The 12136-nt window shown below is 39.8% G+C and overlaps 3 protein-coding genes across 4 annotated transcripts in view; 1 reads left to right on the top strand and 2 right to left on the bottom strand.

Annotated features, from left to right (window-relative positions):
• The window catches only part of R3hdm1 (R3H domain containing 1), a 198524-nt gene extending 195063 nt beyond the window's left edge, over window positions 1-3461 (bottom strand). The window contains 1 exon segment of the mRNA XM_047543950.1: window positions 3317-3461. The gene's annotated coding sequence lies outside the window, so the exon portion shown is untranslated.
• LOC124979451 (general vesicular transport factor p115-like) lies at window positions 3236-10953 on the bottom strand. The gene is made up of 3 exons (XM_047543858.1): window positions 10767-10953; window positions 9640-10689; window positions 3236-3370 (listed from the first exon to the last, which is right to left on the bottom strand). The coding sequence occupies exons 1-3, from the start codon at window positions 10830-10832 to the stop codon at window positions 3236-3238; spliced, it is 1251 nt and encodes a 416-aa protein (XP_047399814.1). The 5' UTR covers window positions 10833-10953.
• The window catches only part of Zranb3 (zinc finger RANBP2-type containing 3), a 303506-nt gene continuing 295624 nt past the window's right edge, over window positions 4255-12136 (top strand). Inside the window, exons 1-2 of one of the 2 annotated variants that reach the window (XM_047547212.1) lie at window positions 4255-4311; window positions 10753-10868. The gene's annotated coding sequence lies outside the window, so the exon portion shown is untranslated. The remainder of the gene's footprint in view (window positions 4312-10752; window positions 10869-12136) is intronic. The other variant, XM_047547213.1, reaches the window with a different exon arrangement.

Here is a 12136-nt window from a genome sequence, read left to right as displayed (position 1 = left end):
AAATAAAACTTACTGACTCTCACTGCTTTCTCTCAGTATTAAAACTTAACATTAAGTCAAATGGTTGTAATTGGGTATTCTCAAGTACCAGTTCAAGAAAAATCTCTTTCATCACTTCTCAAAACATAGCAATGCATGCCTTCTGAATAATGTGCAAAAAGAGTTTATTTAAATTTTATAAAATTTTCTACTGCTATCGCCATGAAGGGTTTTCTTGGAGGAGCATTCAGCTGTAGTGGGTTCAGTAACTTGAAAGGTGCAGCATAACATTATTCTATGCAAGGTGTAGCTGCCTTGAACCCTGGGGTTGGGCATTAATGTCAGATACACTTCACAACAAAACTGTTCTCATGTTAACCCTAAATGGTTTAACTGTACAGATTCCAAGGACACCTTCATGTTTTAAGACCCAGTATATTTTCAAAAGTGTAGGAAAAGAAAGCAATAGTGTGTCTAGCATGTTGTTTCACAGAAAAGAAACATTCACTATTGATAAATAATAAAAATTAAAAGAGCACAAAAACTATAGTATGGTATGGTCATATGAATTCAAATTATTTCTTAATCTTAACGCTATTAAAAAGTTCTGCTGGTCACAGTGGTGCAAGCCTGTAATACCAGAAGCTTGGGAGGCTGAGGCAGGAGGATCTGAAGTTCAAAGCCAGTCTCAGCAAGTGAGGCACTAAGCAACTCAGTGAGACCCTGTCTCTAAATAAAATACAAAAAATAGGGATGGGGAAGTCATTCAGTGGTTGAGTGCCCCTGTGTTCAATCCCTGGTACCCTGAGCCCTGCCAAAAAGTTCAACTGTCATTTGCCTGTAGCCTGATAGCATAATAGAGTAAGCAACTACATAAACTGGATCTTGAAAATACATCAGGTAAATAAAATTTTGAAAGATATTACAATAGTTTATCACGACAACTTGGAAACTTTACTTCCTGATAATCCACTTAAATATATTTCTAAATATTTGCATTTTAATTCAAAGACAAAATCTTTCACAAGAACTCTACCATATCCAATGATAGATTTCCTGTGTACCTTTTGCTTTAAAAATGACTAACTGCAAACTGCAATTATTTGAATCACTTTACCACAGTACTTTTCAAAACCAGAACAAGTTCTGAGGCTGCAACAATACCCTGTGCATATGAACAACAAATTCATTCTCTAAATATGCATGAAAATAACAACAGTTAATATTTAATTGTACCACTTGTTTCATACACAATGCTACAGGTTTTATATACCTTATATCTAATCTTCACAACTCCATAAACTGAACATCATCATTCCATTTTACAAATGAAGAAACTTCACTGAGGTTCAGAGGGGGTCATACAGGTACTAAAACAATGTAGAGGCCTGCTGTATTTTCAGAAATCAGCCTTGTATGCATATAATGCACATGATATGTGAAAGCATCAACTGCCCAATTTATCAAGAAGTCATGGAGTTTTGAAAAATATCATGCCTAGTTATGTATGCTGTGGGTACTTAGTGGGGAACTAAAGGGACTTCCCTTCCAAAGCTATGTACTGCATTTTTTTTTTTTGGTGGTACCGGGAATCGAACCCAGGGCCTTGTGCTTGCAAGGCAAGCACTCTACCAACTGAGCTTATCTCCCCTGTACTGCGTTTTTATATGAACATATACCCCAATTTTTTCTTGGTCTTGGATGCATAGATTTATTTCAATTCTGCATCTGCATGTATTAGTTAAGGGGTATAGAAGATCACTAAACTACAGTCTTCCCAGAACCAGAGGAAATGGTCTAACAGTCAAAGCTTCTATATTTTTTCCAAACCCAAGTTTATGAAGGCTCAAAAATAGGCCTACAATATGTAACAACAAATCACACTATGTATAATTAAAATGAATATAAGAAAAAAATAAAATGTGGTGGGGGAAAAAAAAAAAAAAAGCAAGCCAAAAAAACCAATAAAACAACAAGAAACAGGCCTAGACGTTTATCTGTGATTATGGGCATGTTACTACAGATTACAGAATCCATTATTTAAGTTCATTCTCCCAGGCAAAAAAAAGCACAGTGGTATTTTTAAAGATGAGCATTCAATCAAAATCTGATGGAGTAAGTATGATAGAATATCCTAAAACACCCAAATATGCCAAATTTTAAACACTGATGGGTGCCCAATTATTTTAGTCAAACTGGCAACCTACTAAATATTTCATGGAGGTTACTGATTCAAATATTATAAGTAGGTGGACTTTTTTCAGTTTGATGTTAAACATCTTTTTATATTCTTGTAACCAGTGACATTTAAGCTAAAAGCAAAGAGTTTTTTCAAAGTTACAATCAGACAAACTATAATCCTATATATACATAAAAATTTTCTCGGATAATTTTACAAGTAAAATCATTTACTATTTACTAAGCCTATTTGGGGAAGCACCTCATCGCCTTTTACTTAGTTGACTTACTATCCCAGGACAATTACACATAGGGCATGATATTCTCAACAATTTAAGTTGCTTTATAAAAGCAAGTTCAAAGAACAGTGGCACTCCTTTGCACCTAATAACCACACAAAAAGAAAACAAACAACAACAAAAAACTTCAAACACGTTGGGATTTGGGGGACAGTCTAAGGCTCAAGCCTAATAATGTGTGTATATCTTATCCCCGGGGTTCGTGGCACTGACAGTCGTTCAACATTTAAAAAAAAAATATTCCCATTGTGCATTTTTCTTGTACCACTGGCAAGATGTATCTTTATTTAACCAATCGGTGGTCGAAATGACTTATTTCCTTTTTGAAAATTTTCGAGTGCAAGGCCGGGGTTCACAACAGCAAGGCGGGCTAGTAGCGTGGGGCACCGGCGTCAGGCACAGGAGAGCAGAACCATGTATGGAACCAGCTCCTGGAGGGCCTGCTGTGTTGGTTCCCCAGTCCCTGGGGCTGCAAGAGCAGCTGCAGTAGCAGCCATGGCAGGGACTCGGGAACCTTTCCCCTGCCTCCTCCGCTAGGCCTCGAGAGGTTTGCTTTTTACATGGCCCCCGGGTGGGGGCGGTGGGCACAAGGTAGTGGCTGCAACTGCAGCCGCGGCAGCGGGCCAGGCAAACCCGGTTCCCTCGGAACCCGACCCGCCAGCGGGCTGGCAACAGCAGGAAGGCAGCCGAGTCCGAGCTGGAGCGCCTACGGATGGGCGAGGAAGACCACCTTCTCACCCACCACATCTCTCCCCTGCTTGCCTCTTGCTCCGTTAGCGCTACCGGTTGGCGGGCGGGGGAGGGGAGCGAGGCGCGTTATTCCCGGGGAGCTGGAGGGGGGAGGGGAGGGCATCTCTTACCGAGTTACTGAGGAGGAGGCGGTTGGAGCGCGGCGCGGCGGGGCGACGGCGGGGCTGGGTGGGTGTAAGTAAGAGTCTTACGAAAGGGAATTAACCCCATCACCAGCCCGGACACCGGCTCCAGCGGCAGCCGCGGCGGCAGAATCCCGCCCCTTCCCACCACGCACTAGCCCCGCCTCTCCGTTCTCTTTGAGGGACAGCACTCTCCATCATAGGCTGTACATTCATGGAGTGACATGAAGATTGCCCAATCACGCTTGAAAAAACTGCCTTTTCTCCACCCCTTTATCTCCTCCTAGGCTTCTGGAGAACCATGCCAAGTCTTCCTCCACCCTCAAAGGAAAAAGAACCAATCCGCGGTTAGTAACCGCCTTTGAAGGACGCAAAAGACAACCAATAGTAAAACTAGGAGGACAGCCATTTTGCCCACTTGTAAAAGAGCCACCTTTTCCCACGAGTTGGGATCCTGTGGTGGAGTTCCGGGACTTTTTACCAATTGGAAACACTGAAAAGACAATTATATATCTTCAAGGAGTATTTATGATTTATAGGTGTAAAGGAAAAATTTCATTCTCGTGTGAAGTGAGGCATGCTGTTTAGGAGTTTGCTCCTCCCCTTAGGGGTTCTCAGCCGAACACCTGGTTTCTCCAGCCTGAGTGGCGGAGGGTGGGGTGACTTCCACCTTTCCTCTCTTTGCTTCCCGCAGGGCTTGACGGGAACTGTAGTTCTTGGGAGGTACCCGTGCTGTCTTCTTGACCAATTAGGAGAGATCAAATTTTGAAGGTTTTGGAGCTGAGTGTTTTTCACCACTCTAGGAAAGGAGAGAAGGTACAAGGAATGGTCAGGCGTTTTCTCGGAACACTACAGAGATTTTCGATTGCCGGCATTTGAACACGCCTACTTTCAGGTCGTCCCTTTTAGCGTCACTTCCGCTTGGGGGCGGACACATCCCAAACCTGTGGCGGGAGCTGGAGGTTCTGCAGCGAATATACCAGGTGTGGCGGCCTCGGAGTGGCATGTCTGGCAAGTTGTTAGTTTCTTGCGTGGGAGATAGGAAGTTGAACGGAATTTAACTGCATTTTAAGGATGAGTGGGTGAAATGAGCTGGGGGTAATTCCCAAGCCTCTACTGCAATTTACCACCTCGAGTCTTTGATCCCGGTTTTCCAGTTTTCTGGTTTGTCTATTAGATAGCACCTACATATTTGTGTAGATTGCTTCTATTCGCCATTAACCGCTTTGCGTGAAACATGGCTTAAGTTTGTCACCTTGAACGGAGTCGGAAGTTGTGAGATAACTCCTACCTTTACTTTTACAGTACTTCTAAAGTGAGCTTTGAAGGAGGAAAGGTGAACTCAGGATGGATAATCATGAAGTCTCATTACCATTCTTTCTTTTAGTAACACATCCATCAAACAAGTGGCAAGAGGGTGTCAACATTAATGCACTGATTAATAAAGGCATCATTAAAATATTTAGGAGCCCACCGCCTATAATTAGCCTAGCAAAGGAGGCCCAGATTTATGCTCCTTCAGCGTGTCAGATTGACCATCTGTGCTGACGTTCTATTTGGTTGCTCCAGGGAGATGCATCAGTGATTAGGAAAGAAAGGCCTTCCCAATCCAAACTTGATGCAGCTCTCTTAAATTTTTCTCCCTTCTTTTCTACTGACACTCTTTTATAAATAATCTTATATTTGTTGAGAACTTACACTACTAGGCACAATACCACACTCTGAGTGTAGAGCCATTTCCAGAAAGATTGATTCCTTGTCCAAAAGTAGTGAGGGAAAGACTGAACAAAATTAATGATTGTTTTACTCTCTTTTTCTCTCTCCCTTAATTGAGTCAAGCCTTCCTTAGTCTTATGTGTTTACTTGATTTTCTGTTTCCATTATACCTTTAGATTAAAACAAGTATGTTTTCTCTTCATTATTTTTGCCGAAGCACTAAGTTCAATACTAAGCTGTGTTGTTTTGTCTTTTGGTATCAGGGCCACTTAACCACTGGGTCACATCCCCAACACTTTTTTATATTTTATTTTGAGATAGATTGCTGAGACTGGCTTTGAACTTGCAATCTTCCTACCTCGGCCTTGGGACCTGCTGGGATTACAGGCCAGTGCCACTGCACCCGGCTTTAAGGAGTGGTTTTTATATATCATGTAATAATAAATTACTGGGGTAATCCTTTTAGATATAAGAATGTGATCAGACATTTTAGCCATACAATTTTTCCATCTACCAAGGTGTTGTCTCTTACTTTTTAATGAAGTTAGGATTCTTTTTTTTTTTTTTTTTTTTGCCTGGGGTGTAGGTGTGGGAGTGGGTCAGAGGTAGTCCTGGGAATTGAACCAAGGGTCTCCCACGTGCTAAGCTGGAGTTCTGCCACTGAGCTACATCCCCAACCCCCAGGTAGGATTTCTAATGATAATTTAGTAATAGAGACTTGTATAGAAGCTTAGTTTTTTTTTTTTTTTTTAATAAGCACTTTCAGTGTAAATCAAGACAATAAACAGAAATGATGGCCACCTGATGGCCACCATTTTATTGAATGTTTCTTCTGAGCTAGAAATAAGGTTATATGTATTTAGTATATTGTCCTTGCCACAATCTGTAGGTTTTGTTTTATTTATTTATATTTTTGGGTGCTGGAGATTGAACCCAGGGCCTCATGTATTCGTAACGTGCTCTACCGCTGACCTATACACCCATCCCCAGTTTTGTTTTATGGTTGAAGAATTGGGGGCTCAGTGAAGTTAAATAAGACTTTTAAGTCCTGAGATTCCTCATCAATACATTTTGTAGCCGAGATTCATATCCAGGTCTGTCTGATTACTGAACTTTTTTTTTTTTTTTTTATTGTAAACAAATGGGATACATGTTGTTTCTCTGTCTGTACATGGCATAAAGGCATACCATTTGTGTAATCATAAATTTACATAGGGTAATGTTGTTTGTTTCATTCTGCCATTTTTTCCCTTCCCCCCCTCCCCTCCCACCCTTCCCCTCCATCTATACAGTCCTTCCTCCATTCCTGCCCCCCTCCCTAAACCCAACTCCAACCCCAACACTAACCCTTCCCACCCCCCATTATGTGTCATCATCCACTTATTAGCGATATCATTCTTCCTTTGGTTTTTTGAGATTGGCTTATCTCACTTAGCATGATATTCTCCAGTTTCATCCATTTGCCTGCAGATGCCATAATTTATCATTCTTTATGGCTGAGTAATATTCCATTGTATATATATATACCACATTTTCTTTATCCATTCATCAATTGAAGGACATCTAGGTTGGTTCCACAATCTGGCTATTGTGAACTGAGCAGCTATGAACATTGATGTGGCTGTATCTCTGTAATATGCTGATTTTAAGTCCTTTGGGTATAGGCCAAGGAGTGGGATAGCTGGGTCAAATGGTGTTTCCATTCCAAGTTTTCTAAGGAATCTCCACACTGCTTTCCAGAGTGGCTGCACTAATTTGCAGCCCCACCAGCAATGTAAGAGTGTACCTTTCTCCCCACATCCTCGCCAACACCTGTTGTTGGTTGTATTCTTGATAATTGCCATTCTAATTGGGGTGAGATGGAATCTTAGGGTGGTTTTGATTTGCATTTCTCTTATTACTAGAGATGTTGAACATTTTTCCATATGTTTGTTGATTGCTTGTATATCTTCTTCTGTGAAGTGTCTATTCATTTCCTTAGCCCATTTGTCAATTGGATTATTTACATTCTTGGTGTAGAGTTTTTTGAGTTCTTTATAGATTCTGGAGATTAGCGCTCTATCTGAAGTATGATTGGCAAAGATTTTCTCCCACTCTGTAGGCTCTTTCTTTGCATTGCTGATAGTTTCCTTTGCTGAGAGAAAGCTTTTTAGTTTGAATCTATCCCAGTTATTAATTCTTGCTTTTATTTCTTGTGCTATGGGAGTCCTGTTGAGGAACTCTGGTCCTAAGCCGACATGTTGAAGCTCTGGACCTACTTTTTCTTCTATAAGATGCAAGGTCTCTGGTCTGATTCCGAGATCCTTAATCCATTTTGAGTTTAGTTTCGTGCATGGTGAGAGATATGGGTTTAGTTTCATTCTGTTGCACATGGATTTCCAATTCTCCCAGCACCATTTGTTGAAGAGGCTATCTTTTCTCCATTGCATATTTTTGGCCCCTTTGTCTAGTATGAGAAAATTGTATTTATTTGGGTTTGTGTCCATGTCCTCTATTCTGTACCATTGATCCACCTTTCTATTTTGGTACCAATACCATGCCGTTTTTGTTACTATTGCTTTGTAGTAGAGTTGAAGATCTGGTATTGCGATACCCCCTGCTTCACTCTTTCTGCCAAGGATTGCTTTAGCTATTCTGGGTTTTTTATTCTTCCAGATGAATTTCATAATTGCTTGCTCTATTTCTGTAAGGTACATCATTGGGATTTTAATTGGAATTGCATTGAATCTGTATAGCACTTTTGGTAGTATGGCCATTTTGACAATATTAATTCTTCCTATCCAAGAACATGGGAGATCTTTCCATCTTCTAAGGTTTTCTTGAATTTCTTTCTTTAGTGTTCTGTAGTTCTCATTGTAGAGGTCTTTCACCTCTTTTGAGAGATTGATTCCCAAATACTTTATTTTTTTCGAAGCTATTGTGAATGGGGTAGTTTTCCTAATTTCTCTTTCTGAAGATTCATCGCTTATATATAAAAATGCCTTAGATTTATGTGCATTGATCTTATATCCTGCTACTTTACTGAATTCACTTATGAGATCTAAAAGTTTTCTGGTGGAATTTCCTGGTTCCTCTAAGTATATAATCATATCATCAGCAAAAAGGGATAGTTTGAGTTCTTCTTTTCCTATTCGTATCCCTTTAATTTCTTTGGTCTGTCTAATTGCTCTGGCTAGAGTTTCAAGGACGATATTGAATAGAAGTGGTGAAAGAGGGCATCCCTGCCTTGTTCCAGTTTTTAGAGGGAAGGCTTTCAGTTTTTCACCATTTAGAATGATATTAGCAATGGGTTTAGCGTAGATGGCCTTTACAATGTTAAGGAATGTTCCCACTATCCCTATTTTTTCTAGTGTTTTGAGCATGAAGGGGTGCTGTATTTTATCAAATGCTTTTTCTGCATCTATCGAAATAATCATGTGATTCTTGACTTTAAGTCTATTGATATGGTGAATGACATTTATTGATTTCCTGATGTTGAACCAACCTTGCATCCCTGGGATGAAACCCACTTGATCATGGTGCACTATCTTTTTAATATGTTTTTGTATGCGATTTGCTAAAATTTTGTTGAGAATTTTTGCGTTGATGTTCATTAAGGATATTGGTCTGAAATTTTCTTTCCTCGATGTGTCTCTGTCTGGTTTAGGAATCAGGGTAATATTGGCTTCATAGAATGAGTTTGGGAGAGTTCCCTCCTCTTCTATTTTCTGGAATACTTTGAGAAGTATTGGAATGAGTTCTTCTTTAAAAGTTTTGTAGAACTCGGCTGAGAACCCATCTGGTCCTGGACTTTTCTTTGTTGGAAGGCTTTTGATGACTTCTTCTATTTCATTACTTGAAATTGGTCTATTTAAATTGTGTATGTCCTCCTCGTTCAGTTTAGGCAATTCATATGTCTCTAGAAACCTGTTGATGTCTTCGAAATTTTCTATTTTGTTGGAGTATAGATTTTCAAAATAGCTTCTAATTATGTTTTGTATTTCGGTCGTGTCTGTTGTGATATTTCCTTGTTCATTCCGAATTTTAGTGATTTGGGTTTTCTCTCGTCTTCTCTTTGTTAGTGTGGCTAAAGGTTTATCAATTTTGTTTATTTTTTCGAAGAACCAACTATTTATTTTGTCAATTTTTTGTATTGTTTCTTTTGTTTCAATTTCGTTGATTTCAGCTCTCAGTTTAACTATTTCCTGCCTTCTACTACTTTTGGTGTTGGTCTGTTCTTCTTTTTCTAGGGCTTTGAGCTGTAGTGTTAGGTCATTTATTTTTTGAGTTTTACTTCTTTTATTAAATGCGCTCCATGAAATAAATCTTCCTCTAAGTACCGCTTTCATAGTGTCCCAGAGATTTTGATATGTTGTTTCTTTGTTCTCGATTACCTCTAAGAATTTTTTAATTTCCTTCCTAATATCTTCTGTTATCCATTCATCATATAGTAGCATATTGTTTAATCTCCAGGTGTTGGAGTAGTTTCTGTTTTTTACTCTTTCATTAATTTGTAACTTCAATCCATTATGATCTGATAGAATACAAGGTAGTGTCTCTATCTTCTTGTATTTGCTGACATTAGCTTTGTGGCATAATATATGGTCTATTTTAACCATGGACATGAGAAGTACTACAATTGCTGGTCTTGGTGGGTTTGAAGGTGCATTTACAGAAGCAAAGTAGTCTTGGTTTACTTGGCATCCTCGAATAACTTCCGATACAGTATTTATGGTCTCAGTCAGGATGTCAGCAGGAACTCCAGTAGCCATTAGGATAGTGCAAAGCTGCTGCAGTAACCCACACTGGAACATAGCCTTCTGACAGCTACTGGTAGCACCAGGAGGGTTGGTAGGAGATACTAGTACCCGAACAAGCTGTAGCATTAGATGTAGATTGGTCACTTTCTGTGCAGACCAGCCAGAATTTTCATCTCCAACTTCAAACCAAGGTTTCATACGTTGAATATAAGAGCCTTCTTTAAAAAAATTTTGATTGGAATTGTTGTTTTTTAACAAGTTTTGGAGCAGAATCAAACAATCCTCGACTACTATACCTCCATCACTGTTCCCCTCCTCTGTAATAATGTCCAGTAGCCTCTCAAAAGCATTTTCAAAAGCAACAATTTTCTGGATTGCTCCATTGCTTCTTGTTAGTGCCTGTAGCAGTAACACACCATCATTACGTATAACTTCCCTGGAATCTGCCAGTAAGTCCATTAGTCTGGAAACACCCATTGGACTGACTAAAATAATCTGTTGCACCTGAGGCCCTAGTTGTTTTAAAAGAGAAGTCAGAAGCTTCACACCAGGCCAACGGACATGGAAATCAAACTCCTCCAATAAAGATAACAGGAGAGTGACATTTTCTTGCTGCTTAATGAAAATTTCTGTAAACTGGCTTCCCAAATCCTCACTCTGTCTTGTGGAATTTTCTTCTACTTCTTCTTCTTCATCATTAGATATTATATTATACAGTGTGTCCAAAGCATAACCTATTATTTCAGAATCCGAACGATCTGTTTGTAAAACATGGATAAGATGTTCCATAGCTTGAATACCCACTTCTAAGCGGTATTTCTTAGATAATGATTTGAGGGCACGCACAGCATTTCTTCGATCATCCAGTAAAGTAGATGAAGCTACTCGGTCACAAACTTTTTGAATCTTCAAGGTCATGTTCTTAAAATGAAGCTATTTGTTCTTCATTTCTCTTTCTCCTTCCCACAGCCTGGAACTTGAACCGTCTCGGCTTCTGTGTGTTGGGGTCCGGCACTCTGTCCCCCCATTACCCCGCGGAGGAAATTCATCTTGTCGCTCGGCCACCGGCTTTACCAGCCCCTTGGGTAAAGAAAATAAGGCAACTTCCCCTGCCTTCTGCAGGGCCTGTACCCCTAACTCGCACTCTTGCACTCCTCGGCCAGGGCCACCACCGCCTTCTACTCTGCGGCCGCTCCTGCTTCCTAAGCCCGGAAAAACCTGATTACTGAACTCTTACCAACTGCTCATCCTACTTCTCAAATATTTCACTTTTTCCCAGTATGTGCCAGACACGTAGAAAAATATAAAATTACATCCCAAAATTCTGAAATAAGTAATGGCAATGGTTTCTTCTTTTAAGCTATCTTTTGCCATGTACATAATCCTTGTATTTTAAAACTTAGGAGAGTATACAAAAGAAAGGTGTTGTGCAATCCTATTATCCAGAGATACCACTATTTACAGATATTTCGCTTTTTACTTATGAGGACAGACGTGGCTTACTGGAATCTTACCGCTTTACTTTTTTGGGTGGGTATTGGGAATTAAACTTAGGGATACTCAACCACTGAGCTACATCCCTAACCCTATTTTGTATTGATTTAGAGACAGGGTCTCACTGAGTTGCTTAGCGCCTCTCTTTTGCTGAGACTGACTTTGAACTCTGATCCTTCTGCCTCAGGCTCCCCAGCCACTGGGATTACAGGGGTGCACCACTGTTCCCGGCTCTAATATAATTTTTGATAGTTATTTGTATTTCATTGTATAGGTATAACCAAACCATTCCCTGCTGATGGATATTTACCTTGTGTTCAGTAATTTTTTTATTGTGATGAAAACATAATATAAAATTTACCATCTTAACTATTCACAAGTACAGATAGTACAGTTGTGTTAATTAATTGTATACACCTTGTATATTATAGTAGTGTAATTTATTTATTTATTTTTGGCACTGGGGATTGAACCTGGGGCTGCTTAACCACTGAGCTACTGAGTCCTTTTTATTTTTTTATTTTGAGACAGGGTCTTGCCAAGTTGCTTAGACCCTTAGTAAATGGCTGAGACTGGTTTTGAACTTGCAGTCCTCCTGCCTCAGCCTCCTGAGTTGCTGGGATTACAGGCATGCACCACTACGCCCTGCCAGTAGTGTGTAATTGTATGCAACAGGTCTATGGAACTTTTTCATCTTTCAAAACTGAAATTCTGTACCAGCTAAACAACTCCCCTTCTTTCCTTCCCGCCACCCTTCTTCTTTGTGTTTCTAAAAGTTTGACTTACGTAAGTGAAATCATGCAGTGTTTTATTTTTGTGACTGGTTTATTTTACTTAGCATAATATCTTCAAGGTTTAT

This window comes from Sciurus carolinensis, chromosome 3 (assembly GCF_902686445.1).
Source record: "Sciurus carolinensis chromosome 3, mSciCar1.2, whole genome shotgun sequence".
Classification (NCBI taxonomy): domain Eukaryota; kingdom Metazoa; phylum Chordata; class Mammalia; order Rodentia; family Sciuridae; genus Sciurus; species Sciurus carolinensis.
The sequence above is the reverse complement of the archived record's forward strand: the minus strand, read 5'-3'. Positions and strand labels throughout refer to the sequence as shown.

What these genes read in the sequence shown, in the direction of transcription:
- LOC124979451 (XM_047543858.1), bottom strand. Translation starts at nt 10,832, where the DNA reads ATGAATTTCCTCCGCGGGGTAATGGGGGGACAGAGTGCCGGACCCCAA. An exon ending in AACACACAGAAGCCGAGACG is followed by an intron (nt 10,690 to 10,766) that starts GTTCAAGTTCCA and finishes ATGACCTTGAAG; the next exon opens with ATTCAAAAAGTTTGTGACCG. An exon ending in TAGTACTTCTCATGTCCATG is followed by an intron (nt 3,371 to 9,639) that starts GTTAAAATAGAC and finishes ACACCCACCCAG; the next exon opens with CCCCGCCGTCGCCCCGCCGC.